Raw genomic sequence first — 26,115 nt, 5'->3', positions numbered from 1 at the left:
CAAACTCTGGCCACCACCTCTGTGCGGAAGTATGTGCATGGGCACATATACACATATAGTAATAGGTGAAATAAGCTGCCAAATGTCAATGCTGCTTGTTGTGGGTATCTCTGGATGGTAATGGTAGAGGTGGTGGTTTTAATTTCCTTTTATTTATCTACTTTTTTCAATTTGTTAGTGCACATCTTCTACACTGATGATAGATATAATTACCAGGCCACCTGAATGCTTCGTGTTCAGTGTTCCCGACCTTAGGAAGTGGATCTCTTGCATAACTTTAATACTAATAAAGTCCTTAGAGGTTCTCCCGGCTGAGTGCTCAAGCACGAGGGAAGGCTCCTCCCACTTCTCACAGCCTCCTCCATCTCTTAAAAACTCCCATCTCTCGGCACACAACCCTCAGGGGAAACTCTTCTGTCAAAGGGACAGTGCTAAAAAGCACAAATAAAGGTAAGGATGACGGCTGAGGAAAGAAGACGGAGTTCTTGGAACCCCAGAGAACACAACCAGCTTTGGCTCAGAACCCCGGGATTGTTTTGTTGAATAACTTGGCTTGTTCAAATGGATTCCTTTTGAATATTAAGCCAAGACTTGTAAACAAGTTTACAATGAAGGTCATATGACCAGAGAAGTTTCTCTTAAGGGGAGGAAGAGTGAAGATTTGATTAGTGAGGCATTTTATTCAATTAGTGCTGCTTATTAAATTACCACCCGTCATGTGGAAAGTCAGCTACCTGACCACACTGCACGGTTCTCTTACCTCTGTCCATGTTCAGCAGTAATGACTGATGAACTCATTGACAGGAGGCGATGGCAAAGAAGGTCGCGGTGATTGGAGCAGGGGTCAGTGGACTGATCTCTCTAAAGTGCTGCGTGGACGAGGGTCTGGAGCCCACCTGCTTCGAAAGGACTGAAGATATCGGAGGACTGTGGAGATTCAAAGTAAGTGAGACTTTTCTTATCTCAGAGTAGGTCACGCCGAAAACACAGGCAGGCTGATAGGCCTTCTTGAAAGATGCCTTAAGCAGCTCTGATCCAATTTTATTTTTATTTATTTATGCAGCTAACCAGGAAATGAACTCAGGCTGGCATCTCTCCCAGGTCAAAACCGTGCCAATCCATGTGATCAATTCAGGAATATAAGGAACCTTCTCTTTAAAATCCAGCTAATGCAAAATACCCTGTGTTTTTGTCATTTTCTGATATGCTAATTAGATAATATTAGAGAGCACTTTATAAAATAGAAGTAAATATTTATGACATCACTTCTAATCATTGAGCAAAGCATTTCTTCAGAGAATGGACCCTTATCACTGATGACTTTATTTTTCTCTGAAAAATTAGCCATGTTTGTGTACTGAGCTTTTCTGGTTATATGGTAGTATAATTGCTATGAACCTCTTTACTGGATATTTTCTATGAAACAAAGTCATTCTATTCACTAGCTGTCATTCAAATTTTTATCAACAGATTCGCAGACAACTAGAAAGACTTAAGGTCTGTGAATGAAAATATTTGCATTTCCTCCTGAGAGTGGAAGCCCATGCCTAGAGCCCCACCACTGGAGAGGGTGAAGCAGGGGGATTGGAAATGTGAAGTCAGCTTGGACTGCATAACAAAACTCTGTCTCAAAAAGAAAATATATTCATTATTTTTTCAATACATATATTGCTTGGCAAATGAAAATTTATTGATCCAATTGTGTAAACACAGAGTCCATTATGGAGAAATTGACCTTTATATGATATGAGTAGCTTCATAGAAAGAAATGACATTAATAATAATCACTGGTTGCTGAAATTACAACTTTTCCCAAGAAAGTAATATAATAGGTGGTCATTCCTGTCTTAATTGATAACTTTTTATCTTCTTCACTGTCTGCTCATACACAAGATTTTCTTTTGTGTCTAAATAGGTTTAAATGTAACAAATTTAGCTTTTATTTATTGTTATTGCCTATGTGTACATATATGTATGCTTGTGTGTACATGCATGATTGTGTCTGTGCATGTGTGTGTGTGTGTGTGTGTGTGTGTGAGAGAGAGAGAGAGAGAGAGAGAGAGAGAGAGAGAGAGAGAGGTGAACTTGGGTACTTCAGTGCCACAGCACGCATGTGAAGGTCAGAGGACAACTTTCTAGATCTGGTTTTTTTCTTCCACCTTTATGTGGGGTATAAGGGTTTAATTCACATCATTGGGTTTGTGCTTTAAGAGTGTTACCCAATGAGTCATTTCAATGGCCTATAACAGATTTAATGTGTAACACTTAATATCTAAGCAAAAAGCGTTCCTTATTTGTTACTAATTTGTTAGCCAAAGAGGTAAAAATTACTTTGAATGGTCTATCAACCATATGATTTGATGCATTCCAGGAAGGTGGTTCTACCCCACGACATTTTCATGACCCTATTCCAGTGTGTCACCTTTCAGAATCAGAGAAAGTTTCTTATGTCTTTTTGGAAAAAATAGATTAAAATAGGAATTAATTAAATCCTTGTTGGATAAAGTTAAATATATAATTTCCTAGCACCTATAACAATGTCACACACCAACCCTCTCTTAAGATTACATCCAATAGAGAAAGATAAATAATTTTCTCTTTTCAAAGCCATTCTTCCTGCAGAGAGAAACTCTAAGAAAAATTGTACAGGCTGCAACTGGGAACCCATAAGTATCTTGGACACCAGGAAACTGAACTTCCAAGAGGAGATTCTGGAAAGGATGCTTTGGGCTTCCATGCTCACCCCCAGGATACTGCTCCTCAGTTACGCTGTCCAGAACTGGCTCTAAGAGAAATTATTAACCGAGTCCCACATTGACATAGAGTCCTTTGAGATCAGATGTAGAGCTAACAACTTAAAAATAAAAGTGGGGACAAAAATGTGAATCATGTCCCTTGCCTGGCTTAGATGGCCCTGAATTCTTCCAGAAGGGTCTCCAGCGCCCCCTAGTGTCATCTTTGGGATACAGGCAGGGTGATTAAGTATTTGTTAGCACTTCTTCCAGCAAAGAAGAGCTTTGTGCGCATTATTTTTCTTCGTGTCTTTAGGAGTAGATCTTACAGTTTTCCTCACTGATGGCTAAACAGGAAGCTAGATTTTGTAATAAACAGATTTCCCAGAGGAAACACAGTTGAGAGAACAAAAATGAAAGTCTGTGTGATTCCTTAGGTCCACACTTACTGAAAAATTGTGAGAAAACAAGACAAAACAAAACAAAAAATGATCTTCCTGCAGTCATTAATTTATTCTGCTTCTGATGCCCTGTCACAGGGAAATTACTAATAGATACCATTTTCTGATGGGAATTTGTATATATAGATCTCGCCTAGCATGTAATGTATGTAATATAGCATCATCTCTCCTTCATGTAATGGTCTATATATTTCTTTCCATCCTAGTCTCTTTTGTCTACAATATGCCTGAAATATTACCATCTCTTAACATGTGACTCTCATGAGATCTAATATTCCAAATTGATAGATTCCTTTAAACATATCTACTGCAAGATCAGAGAGATGCCGGACACTGCAGTAGGCGTTAAACAATGAAGCAGACATAGTCACTTCCCTCAGCAAATCTGTACTCAATGATCTGAGTCTCCCCACTCTGATTTAGTGAACTTCACCTGGATACCACACCCCCACTAAAGCCACTGAATGCCCCATCTTCTGCATTTACAGGACAAGAACTGTGTGCATGGTTATTTTCATATAGATGACCTAATTTTTATGTTCACAATAGCCTTTTTATATTTGCGATAGCCCTCCCACATTATTAATAAATAATAACTTAATTATTAGTTATTATTAATAATTAATAATAATTAAACTCACTTTAACTATAAAGCGGAAGATACACATCTTACCCTTTGTGACGGACTGGTAAGAGATGTAAGACTTCCAATCAGTGCCATCACTGAGAGCAGACATAAGCAGGCTCACCGTGTATCACACTTGTCTTGCATTGGTGGAAGTGTTCTTCTACATGCTGATGAGTCATCTTGAGTTTGGAATCAAATAAAACCCTGGGGTCTTGTTCATTTGAGCAACTGACAGCCCAAGCCATTATTTTCCTGTCCTTGTGAAGTGGGTTTCTAACCCTGTTTTTAAAAAAAAAAATCACATCTATAAATATTAAATGTTATTTAGTTTGCCTGGCCTTAGACAAGAAATTTTACTTGAAATTTCAACCGTCTTTCATCTTTGATACACCACCCTCATTTGGGTAGACACAAATTTGATCACCTGTATTTATCTTTGTCAAAGCTATTGACTGAAATATTGATTGCAAGGCCAGGCATGACAAGCCACATCTGTACTTCCTACACTTAGGCGGCTAAGGCTCCTGAGGATAACCAGTTCAAGGCCACCCTGGGCTAAATCAAAAGGCTGAGTCCAGCCTGGGGTTCAAAGTGATTCCCTGTCTCAAAGAAAACAAACAGAATATTGATCATAAAAAACATAAAAAAAAAAAACCATAAAGTGGGCACCTGGAGTATCTCCCAGATGAGGTTTGCAATTTGGTGCGTCTCTTTACTGAGCCAAGCACATCTCTCTCCATCTACTGCTGTGTCCACTGCAGCCTTCCTTCTGTCCTAGGCATCTTCCCGTTTAACAGCCCATTCTCTTCACATAGGACACAACCTATCAGACTCCCCCGTGTCTCTTGTGGAAGAGATGACAGACAGCCTCACCCTTGTTGAACTTGAAACTCCCTTAAATAAACTTATCACAGCATAATGCAATGTAGCAGGCATTTGCATCCTAATGACTATTTATGGAATCATGTTTAACATAATACAGGTGTATCTCTCCAGGCAATCAAATATGTAGCACTAGTAGACCTAGTCATTAACTGTCTGAAATATACTTTGACTCTCCATAACAGTTTTGAAGAAGTGTTGTCTGCATGCATGAACCAGAAGAAAGTTATAGAATATAGTGAGGGAAAAATATGAAACAGAAACAAACAAACAACATACATTTTTAAGCCCAGGCCTGGTGATGTAAGCCTATAATCTCAGCTACCGCAGAGACTGGCTGATGTGAGGTCTGCCTAGGTAGCCTAGTGAGAGCCTGTTTCAAAATAAAATCTTAAAACCAGACTAGGAATATATCCTAGTATATATTCCTGGTAAAGCACATGTGTGTGCTTAGAGGTATAAGTATGTGCTTAGAGTTATAAGTACCTAGCCTTAATCCCAGTTCCTCAAAGAAGACAATACAAAACAAAATAATGTTTTAATGCATAAAATACAATGACATTTGTGGTATGCTATCAGAAAGTATATTTTTTATCCATTATGCTATTTGTTGTCTATTCAATACAATCAAGATCCTTTTGTAAAGACAGAGGAAGGCTAGTGATTGACACCACTCATTCTTTTATTCTTTCAACAAACACACTCACTGAGTGCTTGATGCATTCTAGATCTAGCAGAGAGGAAAGTCTCCCTCCCTCCTCCTTCACTTTTACAGCTCCGAGATCCAGATGCATTTTAGTTCAATTCAGTAATAAACTCTACAAAGACAGAAACTATTCTTGTATTGTTTACTTCCTGTCCCCAAGCCCCAGCTTCAATCTGGCCAAGATAAGCATTTGATAAGCACCTGTCTATTGAGTCAGTATCAATTATTGTCCCTTTACAACTTTGAAAATTGTGCCAATTTTATCTAAATTTACCCAATCGCATAGACTTCTACTTCAAGCAACTACATGTATGAAGAAGCACTTATAAAGAATTTGGAGGCAGGGAGTGGGGGTGAGGGTGCAGGGGTGGGGAGATGGGGGATGGGGTGGGGCTAGCAGAGGAGTCACAGGGCCTTAGACATTAGAGATAAACATTCCACTGCTCCCAACCAGACATTGCTTTTGGGAAAAAAAAAAAAAAAACCTGCTTCTACCAATCAAGTCTACAGGAATGATTATTGCTTTCTCCTCAGAAAAAGACTGTGCTACCAAGAAAAAGACTGTGCTACCATTGCTGTTTGGTAATCTATATAAGTGAACCTGCCAAAGACCATTTCAGCCTGGTCATTTAAAATTTTAACACATTTAAAATCTGTGTTAGGACCTAGAAATCAGAATGAGGTCTTCCCACCCTTGAACCCTCCTTTAAAATGTGCCCGACAGAGATTCCAATCACAGTTCTATGCAATGTGCTGATTCTTGGGAAAGTCCTAATGTTTTGGCTACTGTGTAACAAACACTCTTAGTTCAGATGAGTGATGTGTTTCTGCCTTGGCAAGGTCCACTCTCATGGCCTGTTAACAATAGTGAGCGAGGCAAACATTGACTGAGCGCATATTTGGAGGCAGGTATTGGGTACTTTATCTAATCTCTGTAAACTTCGAAACAACTGTTTAATGTTTGCATCATTGACCCATCCCACTTCACATGGAAACTGGATTGTGTAACTTGTCTGTCTTTGCAGAAGTATTACAAGAGGGAGTGGGATCAGCCCCATCAGCGTCTTCACAGGACCCTTACTGTTTACTCTGCACTACTCAAAATTATGTAGTCTTGAGAGGTGTGGGAGGAGTGGGGGAAAACACGTTTCTTTGCTTAATGAAATATTTTCTATTTTAAGACTGTGGTGGCTAAGAAACCCCAAGTATTCAGTCTTGCCAAGGACATTGTGTTCAATGACCAAACAACCAGGAAAAAAAAAGTTTATATAACGATATGAGTGTAGTGTTATGCAATCTGAAGCTGGTGTTTGAAAATAAGGTTCAAATAATCGTATCCCTTTGTGTTAGTCGGAAAACACTTCATTCTACTATAATGCATTTTTTTAATTCTATATGTATAGGTAGTTCACAATTAAACCCTCTCTGTCTAGAGGCCAGCATACTCTAAAAACTTCCTATTCTGTTCTGGATATCTTCGCCCATGCCACGTGCAACTGGGACAGGGTTCTTATCCAAGTTAAGACTTTAGCCCAGGAAAAATAAACACACAGCTCGTGGGGAAAGTCCTCTTATATGAATAAGAGAATAGAAAAAATGAACAATAAATAGATGAGAAAGAAGAAAGAGGAAGGAGTAAAGGAGGAGAATATTTATAAACAAATCTATGTTTAGCAAGAATTCTGAATATTTCTCTTAAACAACCAGCCCTGACAGTGAGTATACACTGAAGACAACCCTGACACTAAGACCCAGTGAGGCCCCATATGTCGAGAACTTTCTACTAAGTGAACAATAGGTCACATAAGCTTGCTCTTTTTTTTTTTTTTTAACTCACCTAGATCAAGTAAAATCTCTCTTGCAGAACACCCATGTGTAATATCGAGCTGTTGTACCAGTTCCTTTTTATCAGCAGAGTAACCAATACCCTAATTAACCTTCAATGCCACAGAAAGCTCTGATAGTATCAATGTTTAGGATTAATGGCTGGCATCTTCAGAACAATGGACCTCTCACATCCCTGTCTCATGGGTGAGAGGCACAGAGTGGTCCAGACTTTTCTCTTTAAAGAGAAAGAGATGTGTTGATGCCCACATCTAACTTGGAAGGCTAAACTCATCCTCTTCTAGTCCTGGTTACCTCTTTCATCTTCTGTTTTCTGTTGTTTCATTTCCTTATGCATACATTTTTTTAAGATGGAGTCTTGCTATCTACCTGTGGCTGGCTTAATGTCCATTGTGTGTGTAGTTCAGGCAGCAACTCCTGGGTGCCATATCCATCTCAGATGACCACTTTTAATGGTGCCAAAAACTAAGGAACTGAAAAACTTGGAAGTCAAGAAGTAATTTTCTATTAACAATAATTACCAAAAACAATTACAAGAAATAAACATGCATGCTTGATTTAAATTGCAGGTTGGACTGCAAGTGAATGTTTCATTTTTGTTTTTAAACTTCTCTGCATAAGAGATTATGGTAGGGCTGGTGAGATGGCTCAGTGGTTAAGAGCACTGACTGCTCTTCCAGAGGTCATGAGTTCAAATCCCAGCAACCACATGGTGGCTCACAACCATCCATAATGAGATCTGATGCCCTCATATGGGTGTCTGAAGACAGCTACAGTGTACTTACATTAAATAAATAAATTATTAAAAAAAAAAGAGAGAGATTATGGTACCATACAAGCAAGACTAAGTAATCTCTTTTAGTTAATGAGTTTCTACAAACTTTGCCATCTTTACAGCCATCCTATTTCATAGTCAAATAGCAATTACTATTTTTCTAGATTAATAGCTTAGTCTTTGTAAACACAGAAACATCTACTGAAGAGTACTTGGGTACCATTATTTAAATTTTTTTAATAAAAGCCTCTCTGGTCACAAATTGATTTATAGGCTCTGATATTCACTCTTGGCTATTTACATAAATTTACATGAAGGATAGTGTACAGAGCATGACTTTAGAAGAAAATATTAACTCAATCATAACGTGCTGTATGGGATTTTTTTACCAAGGCACAACTGTGAACATTAAAAATCAGGTTTAAGGATCAGTTGATGTTTGAGTTTGTTTCCTGCTTCTGTGATAAAACACTGACCAAAACCAGCTTGGGGAGGAAAGGGTTCATTTCTACCTATAGGTTACTGTCTGTCATCAAGGGAAGTCAGGCAGAAACTCTAGGTAGGATCCTGGAATCAGAAACTAAAGCAGAGACTATAGAGAAACGCTGTTTACTGGCTTGCTCAACTTGCTCTCTTCTACAGCTCAGGCCTACCTGCCCAGACATGACATCATCCACAGTGGGCTCTCCCACCCCCCGCACCGCAGCCCACAGACAAAAAACTAGGCAGAGCCAGAGGAACCCCGAAGAAGAGGAGGGAGGCTTATAGGAGCCAGAGGGGTCGAGAACACCGGAACACAGCTACAGCACCAACTAAGCAATAGGGGCTCACAGAGACTGAAGCAGTAAACGTGGGCTCGGAATGAGTCTGAGCTAGGTCCTCTGCATGTACTTTATGGTTGTATAGCTTAGTGCTCCTGTGGGACTCCCAACGATGGGGGTAAGGGTGGTCTCTGACTCTTTTACCTACGCTTAGGACCCTTTTTCTCCAACTGGGTTGCCTCATCCAGCCTTGAGATGACGGTCTGTGCCAAGTCTTACTGCATCTTGTGAAGCCATGTTGGTTTGGTGGATATCCCTGAGAGGTCTTGTTTGTTTGTTTGTTTTATTAAGAGAAACAGAGTGGGGGGCGGTTCTGGGTAGAGTGTAAGGAGGGCAAACTGCAGCTCAGGGTGAATGTATGAGAGAAAAATAGAAGCTAAAGAAAATATCTGAAATGTTCCAAAAACCACTTGTCTCTACCTCAAACCCCACTAGCGCCGATAGCACATCCACTGAACAGCACTAGTTGGCAACAAACAGGTTCTTGACCCAGAACGACAGGCTACAAGGCTACACATGCTGCCCCTCAGCACCCAAGTGCTTTAGTCAGGATACAGCAGGGAAAGCGATTCACCGCACTAAAGACTTAGAAGGAGTAACAAAATACTCAAGGGAGCAAATATGGAGACAAGGTGTGGGACAGAAACTGAAGGAGGGGTTGTCTGAGGATTTCCACCTGGGTATCCATCGCATGTGCAGTCACCAAAGGCAGACACTGATGTGGATGTCAGGAAGTGCATGCTGACAGGAGCCTGATATAGCTGTCTCCTTAGAGGTCTGACAGAGCCTGACATATACAGAGGTGGATGCTCACAGCTAACCATTGATCTGATCATGGGGTTTCCAATGGAGACGTTAGAGAGAAGACCGAAGGAGCTGAAAGGGTTTGCAGCCCCATGAGGAGAGCAACAATACCAACCAAGCAGAGCTCCCAGGGTCTAAACTACCAGTCTGGGAGCACATAGGGAGGGACTCATGACTCCAGCTGTATATGCAGGAGAGGATAGCCTTGTCGGACATAGGTGGGAGAAGAGATCCTTGGTCCCATGAAGGCTGAACACAGAGTGGTGGGGATTTCGAGGGTGGGGAGGTGGGAGTTGGGGAGTAGGTAGGGGTACATCCTCATAGAAGCAGGAGGAGGGGGAATGGGATGGGGGTTCCTGGGTGGGGAGGCGGTGAATGGGGTATGGGGATAACATCTGAAATGTAAATAAAATATCCAATAAAAAAATAAAGATTCCGGAAGAAGACTCTTAATACAAGTAAGACTTGTGTTGAATCATTACCGATGTTTTTTTTTTTTTCCTTGCTACTTTAGGAAAATGTGGAAGATGGCCGAGCTAGCATCTACCACTCTGTCATCACCAACACTAGCAAAGAAATGTCCTGCTTTAGTGACTTCCCGATGCCGGAGGATTTCCCCAACTTCCTGCACAACTCTAAACTCCTGGAATATTTCAGGATCTTTGCCAAGAAATTTGATCTCCTAAAATATATTCAGTTTCAGGTACTGTACGTGGTGGGAAGTGATTTCTCTGCCTCAGCTCAGTTCACGTTCTAATAGAAAAGGGGACTCTGGAAATGATTTAAACTATCCCACTTTGGTGGGTTTGTTGAAAACCAAAAGCATAGTATTGCTCCCAAAAAGTAGTCTCATGACTCCTGATATTTTTGATGTTACATCTAAACAGGAGTGGAAGGTCATCCATTAAAATTGAAAGTTTAAATGATAATGCTAAAACTATATTTTAACCACTGCTACCACTGATGTCTCCAAGTCTCGTATCTCTTGAAAGAATAATATGAAAGTATGTCAAACTGTATTTTTTTAAAGTTCTTCATAGAAATGGGTTGAACATACTTTCTATTTTCCATTTATCTCAGGTACAAGTGGTAACTATTTTTCCTAACTTTTTCTCCTCCATGTCATCTATATCAAGAGACAGATAATCAGATCATTTTGAATTATGCTTGGAATTACCGTTTCCTGTACTTTCTACAAGCAGGAACAACAGCATATAAACACATATTATCATTAGCATGTTGCATTGTTAAATTTGAAATTGTTCTGAATAAATACCTTAATGAGGATTATTTTTGATACATTGCAAGTTTTTAGCAATGCGATTTTATAAGTACCGGGCTTGTGTTAATTTATAACAGCTGATTCTCCTAGAATCTATCTTTGTAAATAGCATTGAAATGTCCAATCTTACTTCCTACGGTTCTCCTCCAATTCCTGATAGATCCAACCTATGAATGACAGTCTAAGGCTATCCTGTGTTTGCCTGCCAAACAATACGAAGGGCCCACTTGGCAAAGTTTGCCTTTAGAGACTGGCTGTGGACTCAAGAAAACCAAATGGGTTACACATTGCAGTTGCCACATCCCGACTTGCATGGCCCTGCCAGAGTAACTAATGATGCCTTCTCTGTGTTTGCTCAAGACAACCGTCATTCGTGTAAAAAAACACCCCGATTTCACATCCTCTGGGCAATGGGAAGTTTATACTCGGAGCGATGGCAAGGAGCAACGTACCGTCTTTGACGCTGTTATGGTTTGCAGTGGCCATCACATCCAGCCTCACCTGCCACTCAAGTCGTTTCCAGGTGAGGCTACAGGGCTTCTCGGCCTGCGGCAGTAGGCTTCCCGGAGTCTCATGTGCATTTTATATGGACAGACAGGATTTGCTGCTATGAACGGGAATGAGAGTAACATTGGGATACAGCTGGGGAGCTGAGAAATGCCAGCCACCATCTTTGTTTGTATTGGCTTCTCTGAGTCTTCACATGTAGCTCAGCTAACTTCCTCCAGCACCATTTATGTTTTTCCTAGAAATGCAAATAATTCTCACAAAACTTCATTGTCTATGAGAGGCCCTTTTAGCCATATGCCTACCCTGATTGCTCTGTCCTGACAAACCCATATACATTTGCTTCATACTTGGAGCCTATTTTATCTGTCAAAAGTTACTAGAAAGAAGTTCTGGAAATATACACTGAGGTAGGGCAGAGATGAAGGGAGGAATGCATGAGTAGATTCCTGAAGCCAGCTGTCCTGATGTCCCAGCCTTCCTTCAGAAAGATCTTTTTTCCCAGGGTCTCCTGGGTAAATATCTGACACAGTGGGTCAGAACCAGGCTCCGTGTGAGAACTGCCCACACTAAAAACAAAGAACACTTTAATAAAGCTGTATGTTCCTGGGAAGTATGAAAGTGGCTAGTTGGAAGGACATATGGTTAACAGTCAAACGCTTATTGAGTTGCTCAAGGAGCAACTTCTGTAGGCCTTGTTTTAGAGTCTTTTCATTTTGATTTGCTTTTGCAAAATGATAAATACTATCCTAATTATTCCACAATTACAAAAGCAGCATTTCACAGTAGTTTTTAAACATATCTACTATGTGAAACTAGAGTGTCATGAGACTGTCCAAAATAGAATAGCTAGAGAGACACCAGCATTAAGCTGTGCCCTGTACAGCAAAGCCGGTTGTTTACCATTGATGAATACACATACTCCGGCCCCTCACATGGACCTTTTGTTTCTTATGGGATTTATACTTAGAGTTTAATCATTGACGACTATAACTTCTGTAAGAGAGGAAGAAATCAGAAAGAGAAAGCTAACCATGGAGTTTCATTAAAATTAACATGTTATAATTCTTTACTTGGAAGCTCACAGTTTCCCTCTTCTTCCTCCCGAAGGTATCGAGAGGTTCCAAGGCCAGTATTTCCACAGCCGCCAATACAAGCACCCAGTTGGGTTTGAGGGGAAACGCATTCTGGTGGTTGGAATAGGAAACTCGGCTGCAGATATTGCCTCTGAGCTGAGTAAGATGGCCGCGCAGGTTCGATGCTTTGCTCATCTTGTCCGGTGTGGAAGGGGTGGGAAGGGATGCCTGGAGCGACCAGCTGTATACCAAAGGTCCATTACTAGGTAGGTGGCTGCCAGTTGTAATAACATAGGAAATCTGCAAGCCAAGAAGCCAGAATCTAACTCCCACCCATGCCACTAACCAGCCATGCATCCTAGAGCTTGCTGTTCCACATCTCTGAGCTGTGGTGCCTTCATTTTTTTTTTTTTTTAATGAAAAGTTTCAACTAGATATTCCTGGTACAGAAGGTGTAGTTCTGTTTTTTGTTTTGGTTTTTGCTTTTTCTTTTTTCCATTAATTAATTTATTTATTCACTTTACATCCCGATCGCTGTCCCCTTCCCTGTCCCCACCTCACACAGTTCCCACTTATCACCTTCTCGTCTAAGAGGATGGAGATTCCTGCCACCCCCTGGCCATCTCCCAACCCTGGCAATCAAATGTCTGCAGGGCTAGGCACATCTTCTCCCACTGAGGCCAGACATGGCAGCCCAGGGGAACATATTTCACAGACAGGCAACAGCTTTTGGAACAGCCCCTGCTCCAGTTGTTGGGAAACCCACATGAAGACTGAGCTGCACATCTGCTACATGTGTGCAGGGAGTCTTAGGTCCAGCCCTGTGTATGCTCTTTGGTTGGTTGTCCAGTCTCTGAGAGCCCCCAATGCTCCAGGTTAGTTGGTCTTCCTGTAGAAGGCCTAGTTTTTACCCAAGGGACCTAGTGATAAAGTGGCCTGTTAATTTTCCTTTATTTGTTTGAGACAGGGTTTCTCTATGCAGCCCTGGCTGTCCCAGACCTTGCTCTGTAGACCAGGCTGGCCTCAAACTTAGAGATCTGCCTGCCTCTGAGTGCTGGAATTAAAGGCATATACCAACATGCATGGCCTCATCTGTTAATATTTTAAATATTGACTTTTAGAAATTTATTGCAAGGGCCAGGAGATAGCTCAGTTACAAAGGTGCTTGTGGCACAACCATGAGAACCTGAACTTGACCCCTAGAACGTGTATTTTTTAAAAAGCCATGCATGGTAGCACAAGAGTTGGGGAGGTAGACACAGGTAGATACCACAGGCTTGTTAGCCAGGGGCCTATCTACTTGGCAAGGTCCAGTCCAATGAGATACCTTGTCTCAGTAGATAGATAGATAGATAGATAGATAGATAGATAGATAGATAGATGATAGACAAGATAGATATGATAGGTAGATAAGTCAGATAGATAGATAGATAGATAGACCGACAGACAGATAGATACTGAGCTGCCTTTGCTGTCAGCCAAGTAAAGAGCCATCTAAGGGAACTGCATGTACTCAGGTCAGTGATTTGAACTTAAAACAGATGTCCCAGAGATTCAAATATTAAATTTTAAGAACCATTTTTATCCAAATATTAAATTTTACAGTTAGGGACATTCCATGTAAGAAGCCTAATTATTGGCCAAGTTTGATGCCATGAAGCTATTTTTGCTTTTGTCTTTTGCATAGGACCCCTCTCCAATATTTATTAATTACATAAATCTATAATTAAAATAGAATAGTAAATTCTCAGATCTTCACATCTGGGGCAGAAAGTATGTATCTGAGAGACAGCAGCCTGAACCTTGACCTTCATGTGGATCCCAGTCTTCACCTGAGGGTTAGATTTCTCTGCATCAAAGGAGGTCACAACAGAAGGAGAATGAACAAAATAGAACACACCATGTTGACCCTACAGAAAAAGAAATAAGAAATAATAGAAAGAGACGATGATGGAGTGTTTAAATAGAATGTCCAAGAACTAGTTCAGTGTTGCCAAGTCTGCATCAGAGCAACAACAGGGACAGACTGGGACAAGGGCAAATGGTCGCGCACAGACCAGGAGCACAGACGCCACTGCTCTAGGAGGCGCTTCTGCACAAGCAAGGTCAATCTACAAACAATGAGAGTGTGAGTGTGCATATACCTCACAGCACAGCTACAGCTGCACAGGACCGTAAGGCAGATGCCACACTGCCTCCATTCTAAACAATGAAACCAGAGCATAGAGCAATCCAAACATCTCATACTCGGCAGCTCAGCTAAGAGGGAGTGAGGCTGAGATCCAAGCCTAGGAAGTCTGGACCCAGAGTCCACGATCTAAACCTCGTAAGAAAAGTAGATGCCTTGCAAATGAGTCGTATCTATTTATTGAAGACAACCTTACAGAACTAATAAAATGAAACAAAAACATTGGAAAGTAGAAATGATGCATTTGGACCATGGGAGGGCAATAGTAAACAAACAAACAAAAAAAGGAGAAAGAAAAAAGATATATATGTGTGTGAGAGAGAGAGAGAGAGAGAGAGAGAGAGAGAGAGAGAGAGAGAGAAGACTTTTAAATTGATATTTTGTAAACAAGAGAAAATTTAATGTTCAAGGCAAAACTACACACAATAACTACAATTAATGAGAAAGGCCATGAGTTTGAAAAAAATGGGATCAGAGTATACATGGAAGGAACTGGAGAGAGGAAATGGAAGTGGGGAAATGATATAATCTCAAAACATAAAAAAAAAAACATTTAAAAGAAAATAATGTCTACTTGGAGAGGAATAGAGCCACAGGCAGTGGTTTGTAACTTTTAAAATGCATAATGTTCCTTTTAGCTCTTGAAAAAGGTGACTGTTCTTGTTATTTCCCATCCAGAGGTAGTGGAATCCAGGCAGGCATGACTGCAGCCATTACAAAGTTAAGCACACGTTTGCAAGACCTGTGATTATTCACCACAGATCTTTTTGGGTAGGGTTGGTGAGAGGAGAGAAGGAACAACAGTGCACACTGTAAACACAGGAGAGTCTGGGAGAATGACCAGGAGAATTAATGCAAGGATTTTCTCACGGTCATCAGGACACAGCTGCTGAAGAGAAGAGAAAAAACTAGAAAAGCCTCACTTTGAAGTCAAATACTTTAAAAATGGAACCTGGGGGCTGGGGCAATAGCTCAGCAGATACAGTGATTTCTTCACAAGCGGGGGACCTGGGCTTAACCCCAGAACCTGAGAGGGAAATAGGAAAGGAAATGACTAAAAGTCATTATTATATAAATGTGTGAGACTATTAAACAATGAAAAAGAAAGGAAAGGAGGGACAGAAGGAGGGAGGGAGGGAGGAAGGGAGGGAGGGAGGGAGGGAGGGAGACAGTCTAGGATTGGCTAATTGTGCCTCCTATGTTGGGAGGCAAATGGAAGCAGATTCCTGGACACTGGACAACCAGCCTAACCTAATTGGTGAGCTCCAGGCCAATGAGAATCCTGTCTCAAATAAAAGAAAAAGGAAATTAAAAACAAGATAGATAGCAATGAAAATTATACTCAAGGTTGACCTCTGACCTCCTTACACACACACACATCTTCACACATGAACACTGCACACAGATTAATACAGTAAACAGAACTCAGCCAACTATGCCACCAAACACCTTTCATATCAGCCAGTCAACGCCCAGCAATTTCACCTGCTGTTGAAATTTCTATTCACCAGGTGTTTATCAGCACCAGACATGGTTCCTGGGTCATGAGCCGAATCTCTGAAGATGGCTACCCTTGGGACATGGTGTTCCACACCAGGTTTAGCTCCATGCTCCGAAATGTCCTGCCCCGCACTGTCGTCAAGTGGATGATGGAACAACAGATGAATCGCTGGTTCAACCATGAGAATTATGGTCTGGTGCCTCAGAACAAGTACTGCTATTTTTCTTTTTGTTGTTTGCTCATCCCAGCCAAGGTTGCCTGATGTTGTCTTTCTTTGCAAAGGTCCCATTTGCTATGGTAGTTCAAGCTGTAAGCCAGTAGTATGTATAATTGTATTGATCCTGGAGTTTTGATTCCAAATGTGTACTGTGTGTCAAAAACAAACAAAACACACACATAAAACAGACATACAAACACACACACATACAAAACACACACATACACACACATACAAACACACACACATAAAAAAATACACATACAAACACACATACAAAACACACACACACACACATACAAACACACACACATAAAAAAACACACATACAAACACACACACATACAAACACACACACACACAAAACACACACATACAAACACACATATAAACACACACACATAAAAAACACATACACACACATACAAACACACACACATAAAAAAACACACATACAAACACACACACATACAAACACACACACACAAAACACACACATACAAACACACATATAAACACACACACATAAAAAACACATACACACACATACAAACACACACACATACAAACACACACACATAAAAAACACACATACACACACACAAACACACACACACAAAACACACACATACAAACACACACACATACACACATACAAACACACACACAACACACACACATACAAACACACACAAAAAACACACACATACAAAACACACACATACAAACACATACAAACACACACATACAAACACACACATACAAAACACACATACACACACATACAAACACACACACATGCAAAACACACACATACAAAACACATACAAACACACACACATGCAAACACACACATGCAAACACACACATACAAAACACACACATACAAAACACATACAAACATACACACATGCAAACACACACATGCAAACACACACATACAAAACACACACATACAAACACACACATACAAGCACACACATACAGACACACACACACATACACACATACAAACACACACACACAGTTAAGAAGTTGGGATAGATGCTTGGACACTGCTCCAGAACTCAGGGTTGAGACTGATTGGGAGAGCTTTCTAATATTCAGGCCATCCAAGTTTCCTCAAGAGATGGTAATCCTCTCAGAGCACCATCTGATAGGTCAACCTTTGTCACCCCCGTGTACCCTAAAGGCTGTTCCCAAGGGAACATATCTCTCCCTCACACAAATATTTGCTAATATCAAAGTAAACGTTGTTAATGTTTACCTTTTTCGATTGATAGCAGTCTCCTTCCCCTGAGGATGGGGAGATACTGAGTCTTATCATAAATGCCCCCATTAATCTGAACGATGAGTCTAGTATCTATGTCATGTATTGCCTTATTAAAAAAGAAAGGAAAAGAAAATGGCTTACAAATAAAGAACTCCAGGATTATAAGCAGACTTTGCTCCACCACCCACGCCACCACAAACAGGGTTCTTCTGGATATTGGGATCAGTTAATATCAGCAAATTTCATTTTATGCACTGATTTTCACACTGACCCCATAGTAGGTCTCATTGTTAATGTAGTCCGTTTTCACTTATTTACTATCAGGTAGAGATTAAATGAAGCTACAAATAACGAAAACTACATAGCATAAAAAAGAGAGAGGTTACCAAAGAGCAATAATGACCGGCAAATTCAAAGATTAACACTGGGTGCTGGCATCATATCTAAGCCCCTGGAGGGACTTCCACCTTTGGACTGATTTTGCTTTTATCATCTGCTTGCTTTCCTTTGCTTATCAAGAGAAGAGATTATCAATTATTAGAATGAGTCTAATAGCACAGTTTGGGACAGGCAAACTAGTTGAGTTAGAGTTTCCTGACTATTTAAAAAAAAAATGAATTTTCATCGCCACCCCTAATTCATATTCAGTGGCCCCTCTGAATGCGTTCTTTCCTGTGTGCCTCAGATACCTTATGAAGGAACCTGTATTAAATGACGATCTTCCCAGTCGCCTGCTGTATGGAGCCATCAAAGTAAAAACACGGGTGAAGGAGCTTACGGAGACAACTGTGGTCTTCGAGGATGGCACGGTGGAGGAAGACATTGATATCATTGTCTTTGCCACGGGGTATACCTTCTCCTTTCCTTTCCTGGAAGACTCGCTTGTTAAAGTGGAGGATAATAGGGTTTTGATGTACAAAGGCATGTTTCCCCCTCACCTGGAGAAGCCAACCCTTGCGTGCTTGGGTCTCATCCAGCCTCTGGGCTCCATCTTCCCAACCGTGGAGCTCCAGGCACGTTGGGCGACAAGAGTTTTCAAAGGTGAGTGGACTGCTCAACTCAGCGGAATTTTTGTCATTTTGTTTCTTAATTTTTATAACTTTATTCATCTGTGTGTGTATGTGTGTCAGAGAGAGGGACGGATGGGGAGACCAGAGGACAGCTACCCTATGGGGCGTTGTCTCTCTGCTGCTGCCACCTTGTGGGACACAGGGATAGATCTCAGTTTGCCTGCACAACAACATGGCTCAACCTGCTGAGCCATCTGTGGGACAAGGTTTTAAATGTTTTCAAAGGGTTGTCTGTGCAGCGCTTCCCCTTCCTCGAAAGGCTAATTTTTTCTCCTGTTTTGGAAGTTCAACTCTGTTCAACAAAAGTCTCATTTGACACCTAGCCTGTGCTGAGATCTAGTGAGTCAGAAAAAAAATATAAACAAGTTGTTTTAATAACATGACAAATGCTTTGCTGGCATATGAAAGAGGCGGGAGTTTGGTCCTGTCGGAAGGCACGTGGTCCAGGAAAGCCTCCTAGTGTCTGAGTTTCACAGATCTAGAAAAGGGATTTCCTGAGCAAATGACACAAAGGCAAGATGCCTGTGGAGAACTGTGAGCCCCACATTGCTGAAGTGGGAGGGGATGAGAGATCAATCTTAGAGAAGAACCAGCCGACACAAGAGCTTTGTATACTGGGTTAAGGATCCGGGGTTATAAAAAGTAAATGTGTAGACACCAGTAAGGGAGGTTTCGTTTTGTTTTTGTTTCTTTTTCTGTTTCTGTTTTGCTGAAGGTGAGTGAGAAGGAATCTAATGTAACCAAGGCTGTCCTCAAACTTGCTATGTAGCCAAGGCTGGCCTTGAACTCCAGATCACGAGCTTCCACCTCTCAAGTGGTTCCAGGCCTTTAATCTCAGTACTCCAGAGGCAGGAGGATGGATGAGAGTTCAAGGGCAGACTGGGCTACAGAGCAAGTTCAATCCAGATAGGGCTTCTAGAAAGACTTTCTTGAAAGAAAAAAAGAAAGGTGGTTTTTTAAAAAAAGGAGAGAGGGAAGAAGGAGAAAGAGAAGAAAAATATAAAGCAGTTCTTCCCAAATCGTGTGTACCCAACAACTATCTAGATGACCCTTGGGGAGCCATACAGATTAAGTCTGGCCTGAAAACCTGGACACTGCATCTTAACCACTACACCATCTCTCCAGCCCCAGACACTGCATCTTAGAAAGCTCTTAAGTCAGGAGCCCAGGGAGGAAGTATACTGAAGAATAGAAATTGTCTCCTTTACACTTAAGGTAATTTTATCAATTGGGAACACAGATTTAATAATCAGGGACAAAGCCTCAAAGCCCACTGAGAAAGCGCCGGCACTCACTTATGCTAAAATACAATGCCGCCCAGGCCAGAGCTGAGAGTCAGCATGGAAATGAGAACAAATGTGTTGGAAACAGTCAAGGACAAAGGCAGCAGAGCATACCTTGTGGTTCAGCATAGGAAAGGAGAAGAATATGGGTCCAGCACTGGAGACTGGCTGTGGCTGAGAACAGAGACAGGAGGGTCTCAGTGGCAAACTCAGTGTTGGGCTACTAACGTCTGAGATGCTAGATGCCTGACCATGTGCAGGAATCTGGCCATTGTTCCCATCTGAAGCCCACAGGACACTTGAGCACAGGAGATGGGCTCACTCACATACACACACACACACACACACACACACAGAGAGAGAGAGAGAGACAGAGACAGAGGGAGAGACAGAGAGACAGAGAGACAAAGACAGAGAGACAGAGACAGACAGACAAACAGAGACAGAGACAGACAGACAAACAGAGACAGAGACAGAGACAGAGTCAGAGTCAGAGTCAGAGTCAGAGTCAGAGTCAGAGACAGAGACAGAGACAGAGACAGAGACAGAGACAGAGACAGAATCACCACACTATTTTATCTAGCCAAACTGCCCTCAGCAGTTGGAGCCACTCTCATCTCTCACCAGATTTCCTTCAACAGCCTTTTACCTAGTTTCCCTAATAGTAAGTTCACGTCCCCTGAGCCCTCCTTTTTTAAATCAAGGAGCCAGATGGATCTCTCCAAAGGGAAAATCTAATCTTGTTACATCATCCAGGAAACTCTTCTACAGTGTCCTGTCACTACCAGAATAGAACTCACCCCACCTGACACAGTTTCACTAGCATGCTTCCCTTCTCCAGCCCCTTTTCTGGCTTCCCCAGTTCATAGTCTATGCCATCGGCCATGCTCAGCTACGGAGGTCTCACTCCTGCCGTTCAGAAGCGTGGAGGTCCTGCCTGGTATGACAACTAAATGGCCCAAACTTAATTTTAGAAAACAGCTGCTACACAAGTCAGTAACATGGAACCAAACTCACTACTCAAACCAAATTTCATTTTTGTTTTTGTTTTCTAGGCTTGTGTAGCTTGCCTTCGGAGATGACTATGATGGCAGACATTGTTGAAAGAAATGAAAAAAGAATTAACCTGTAAGCACTTTCCTTATAACACGTGGTCTACATGGAGTAGTATGTCACAAAACACCACAAGCTGACTGCCTGTGAGAGTCAGCTAGCTGTTAAAGGTGCAGTCCTAGAACACAACCCAGGTCAGGCCTATGAGTCAAAGTTTCTATAGATGAGACCGGAACTTTGTAAATTGATGATGTTTCATTTGATTCTTAGACATCCTAGTTTAAAAACCCATTACTCAAAAAAGCAAAACAGTGCCAAGTCAGAACATCTTTCCTCAGGCTAATCTCATTTCTGTCTTCTATGATGCCCATGTGAGATTCTATATCCTTTCAGGCCACCCACATTCAGGGAATGTCATAGGGCAGTGGTGGCTGTGATAGTAACGGTAGCCTGAGGCACTCTCAAAACTTACTTGGGTTTGTCAGTTTTGCTGAGGTGGGACAGAGCTTGGCTGTAATCAAGTACTCTTGGAAAGTTGACTTGCCTTACAGACATAAGGAGTTATCTCACGTTCAAGTTCTAATTTAGCTAATATACATTGAGCATATTCTAGATGTCAGCCAAACTACAGAGAACTTCAGCAGTGTCACAAGGGAATACTATGTATCTAGTGGTGGAAGACACTGTATCTCTACCATCTCAGAAGCATTTGCATCAATCCTGGTTATACATTCTTACTTGGGCACTTACAGCAGCTTAATAAGTAACAAATAACCAGTCACCATTTCAATATCATTACACTTCTAGAGTCTCCATCAATTTGCCTAGTAATTTTGTAGGCTACTCATCAATCTGAGATACAAGCCTCCTGATGGAACCTCCCAGTGATTCATTCAAAATTTATGTCTTCATTCGTTCATTCTTTTATCATTTAAACAGCTATTGAGTGCCTCATATTAAGATAGAACTTAAGAGTGTTTTATGAATCAGCACTTTCTATTTATTTCACTAAGGTTTGGGAAAAGCCAGAGCCAGATACTGCAGACCAATTACGTTGACTACCTGGACGAACTAGCTTTGGAAATAGGTGCGAAGCCAGACTTCATCTCTCTCCTTTTCAAAGACCCTAAACTGGCTGTGAGACTCTACTTCGGACCCTGCAATTCCTACCAGTACCGTCTAGTTGGACCTGGGCGGTGGGAAGGAGCCAGGAATGCCATCCTCACCCAGAAGCAGAGGATCCTGAAACCCTTAAAGACTCGAACCCTCCAGCCCTCAGCTGGTGGCCCAGCATCTTTCCTGCTCAAGATCCTGGGGCTGCTTGCTGTTGTCCTGGCTTTCTTTTTCCAACTTCAGGGGTTCTAATCCATCACATGACACTTTTCTCCATCACTGCCTCTTTGAAAGAGAGACTAAAGAAATTACATCTTCATTATAATTTTACTTAAGGGGAACAAATAGAGGGACTAATTGTAGGGAGATCAGAAGACTTAGGTCTAGATATAAAACTAAATTAAGGTCACAGGATGTTCTTATCATTCTATTTCCTCAAATTCATCTGTCTCCACACTGTATTCTACAATAATGCCAGCACAGGTAGATAGTGCCATCAAGTTTTGAGTTACATGATAAAAAAAATCAATAAAGTTATGCAGAATTAAGAGTAAGTCGTAGTCGAGCATGTTAGCACATGCCTTTAATCTTAGCACTTGGCAGGCACATGGATCTCCATGAGTTTGAGGTCAGCCTGGCCTAAAGAGTGAGTTCCAAGACTTTCAGAACTGCATAGACAGATCTTGTCTCAAAAAAAAAAAAAAAAAAAAAAAAAAAAAAAAAAAAAAAGCAAGACACTGAAGACCTAAAATTGTGGCAGACATTTCACATCCTGTATTCCATACTCAGTGCTGTTCCTATGCATACTCTGGTCACCATTCCCACTTATTACAGTCTGCTGACTTGTCTTGACGAGAGATCACTCAGAAATACTGGTGGACCAAAGAAGAGAGGATAGACCAAAAGCAGCAACAATGCTCAGATATACTTTAAGTTCCTCGTATTGCAGGCCAAGCAAACAGACACAGCTCCTGTATATTGCTAGAAACACTGATCCCCTAGCTGCAACATATAGATATTGCTTCTCACAGACTAGACATTGTGCTATGTGTACATTATGTATTTTATTGTATTTAATTCTCACAGCAACTGTGAGATGGGTACAGATATATATAATACCCATTCTGCAGATCACACTGAGGTGGGGACACTATAGAGCTAAACAACTGGTCTTGAGATGAGACTTCAATTGTTTAAACAATTAAACTCTGGAACTAACAGTCATGACCTCCCCATGCAATACACTTATTTATAAAAGCTCCACTCCTGATGAAGTACTTCCTGATCAATTATTTTATTCATTATAAGATAACACTATAGTTCTATTCATTAGCATAAAGTTTTCTAAAACTATTGGAGAAAATGGCACTTTCCTTGCAAATAGAATTTGTCTAGGTTCATTTACAATATTAGGTCTCTTTGTCAGCTGGAGTTTAAAAAGCACTTGAGGTAGGCACAGTGTACAGACCTTTATCCCAGCACTAAGGAGGCAAGGCAGGTGGATCACTACGAGTTTGAGGCTGGGCTGGTCTACATAGCAAAATCTAGGCCAGCCAGGGCTACATGGTGACACCCTGTCTCAGAAGAAAACTAATTTTGAAGAGATTTGGAATGAAAACTACCTCTGCAGAAATACTTAAAGTAATTATCAACATTTCAAAGGGTGACAATTGAAGCAAAGTGCATCTCCCAAGCAGATGAAGAATGTTACAATGACTGAGCCAGTGTTCAGGATTAACATTATAGGTAAGAAAGGCACATCTCAGCAATGTGCTGTCTTTGTCATCTGATAAGGGGGCAGGGAGTGTCGTTTTCTTGGAACTGAAAACTAAGGGAGACATAAGCAATTCCGTGTCAACAGACATTGAGCAACATAGCAAACACCAGGCTACAAACACTCCTGATAGCAGCTCTTTCCCTGAACCGCACTGAAAGATATACTGTACCCAGACACCAGACCAGCGCCTCTGCAGAGGGGACAAAGGTTGGGGTGTTGAAGGTTTAGGTAAATAGCTCTTCCTTATCCCTCCAAGCAGGGGTTCTCAACTTTCCTCATGCTACACCCCTTTAAAACAGTTCCTCATGCTGTGATGACCCCCAACCCTAAAACTATTCCATTGCTACTTCATAACCGTAATTTTGCCACTCTTGAGAATTGTAAGGCAAACATCTGATACGTCACTCCTGTGGGGGTCTCGACCCACTGGTTGAGAACTACTGCTTTCAAGCTTTGTGAACACTATCTTTAAACCTAACTAATGCCAGCCCCTCTTTCCTTCCTCTCCCCTCGCTCTCCTCCTCCCTTTCCAGTCTGATGGCAATCTCTTCCAATAGAAACTTCTTTCTTTTAAGCCCACTGAATTGGACTGTAGAATGGCCCGGCTGGCAAAGCCTTGCAAGCTTAAGAATCTGAATTTGAGCTTCAGAACCCACATTGTACAAGCCAGGTGTGGCAGAACACACTTCTAATCTCAGCACTGGAGAGGAAGATGATGACTGTTTCCTGGGTATCTCTGGCCAGCCTCATCTGTTTTAATGAGTGCCAGGTCAGTGAGAGACCCTGTCTCAAAAAAACAAAAGTGGACAATGCCTGAGGAACAATACCAGAGCCCCACCTCTGGCCTACCTACACATGCTTGCATACATTTGCACGCACCTCTACACACACACATGCAACTGCACCCATTTGAACACACACAAGCATATATACATACACACACATATGAAAGTTCACTAATATTATTACATTCAAATTTAAGGCTCTTTTCTATACTTATAAGTAAATTCCTTTCAAAAATTGCAAATGTATTTGTGTGCATCTATGCAATTCTCAATTTTTTTAAAAACTAAAAATTACAAATGAAATATATATATTCTTAGTTTTTTATGAGAAGCTGATTACTTGTGGCCAGACAAGATGGCCCAGCAGGCAGGGGAACTTGCCATCAGGCTTGATGATCTGAGTTCTGTTCATAGGAGGAGAGAACCAATTCTTGCAAGATGTCCTCTGACCTCTGTATGGGCACTCAAACCTACACCCACATTCAATAAATAAATAAATAAATAAATAAATAAATTGCAGTAAAAATAAATAAAAGCAGATTAATTTTTTGTCAACTATTAAAAATTCTTTTCAGATCATTATGTTAAATTACCAAACCTGAAAAGCAAAACCCAGCCAACTACTCTATGGTACAGGAAGCTTGGGTTTTTACCCTGGATTCATGAGGACACAGACACGCCCAGTCATTTATTGCCCTTGCTTTCATGCTTCTGTGGTAGAGTGGAGTATTTGCAACAGGACCGAGTGTGTGGGCCTCAAACCCTAAGATCTTTACTGTAAAAAGCAAGTCAATCGGCTCTACATGTCACATTTTATCATTATGACAGCCCACTGAAGCAGCTTTGCCTACCATCCTGCCTCTACAAAAGAAGAGATGAAGAACACCTGTTAGATTGGTGATAAATCTATGGTTCTCCAGGAGGATTGGTTCTAAAACAAAATTATTATTAAATTAACAGCACTAAAAATTTTACAATTCTCCTTATTTTTTTCCAAATCTTCTGATAATCAATTTTTTAATCAAGATGCCTCTGAGAAGTCATTCAGTCTCCCTTTGCCTCTGTGTGTCTTGAACATGAAGCTACCCCAGACCAACTTTCTAGGGATTTTTGCACCAAACCACAATGCACATACCACCTACTTCAGAGAACCTCACAGCTTGAACATAAATGTAGCAATAGCCTACTCAGTCAGGATCTTGGCTGTTTCAAAAGCTGTGCATGTTAAACTTGGGAGCCGGTGAGTATGGAAAGAAAGACCACTGTGTGTATGTGTGTGCGTGTGTGTGTGTGTGTGTGTGTGTGTGTGTGTGTGTGTGTGTGAGAGAGAGAGAGA

The 26,115-nt window shown here is 41.2% G+C and overlaps 1 protein-coding gene across 2 annotated transcripts; it reads left to right on the top strand.

Moving 5' to 3' along the window:
- The first annotated feature begins 306 nt into the window (after positions 1-306).
- Positions 307-25,294, top strand: Fmo2 (flavin containing dimethylaniline monoxygenase 2). Of its 2 annotated transcripts, XM_034513711.2 has the most exons (9): positions 307-450; positions 805-942; positions 10,169-10,357; positions 11,297-11,459; positions 12,554-12,696; positions 16,219-16,418; positions 18,384-18,739; positions 21,107-21,179; positions 22,118-25,294. In XM_034513711.2, the coding sequence occupies exons 2-9, from the start codon at positions 811-813 to the stop codon at positions 22,467-22,469; spliced, it is 1,608 nt and encodes a 535-aa protein (XP_034369602.1). In that variant the 5' UTR covers positions 307-450; positions 805-810; the 3' UTR covers positions 22,470-25,294. The 2 variants fall into 2 exon arrangements, with proteins under 2 accessions (XP_034369602.1, XP_076797605.1); XM_076941490.1 differs by lacking the exons at positions 307-450; positions 805-942; positions 12,554-12,696 and having other exon boundaries at positions 10,201-10,357.
- The last annotated feature ends 821 nt before the right edge of the window (positions 25,295-26,115 follow it).

Source organism: Arvicanthis niloticus, chromosome 10 (assembly GCF_011762505.2).
Source record: "Arvicanthis niloticus isolate mArvNil1 chromosome 10, mArvNil1.pat.X, whole genome shotgun sequence".
In the NCBI taxonomy this organism is placed as follows: domain Eukaryota; kingdom Metazoa; phylum Chordata; class Mammalia; order Rodentia; family Muridae; genus Arvicanthis; species Arvicanthis niloticus.
Note: the sequence above shows the minus strand (reverse complement) of the source record. Positions and strands in the feature narration are given on the sequence as shown.

Coding starts and splice junctions, on each gene's coding strand:
- Fmo2 (XM_034513711.2), top strand. CDS start 811: ATGGCAAAGAAGGTCGCGGTGATTGGAGCAGGGGTCAGTGGACTGATC. Junction 943..10,168: donor GAGGACTGTGGAGATTCAAA/GTAAGTGAGACT, acceptor TTGCTACTTTAG/GAAAATGTGGAAGATGGCCG. Junction 21,180..22,117: donor AATGAAAAAAGAATTAACCT/GTAAGCACTTTC, acceptor TATTTCACTAAG/GTTTGGGAAAAGCCAGAGCC.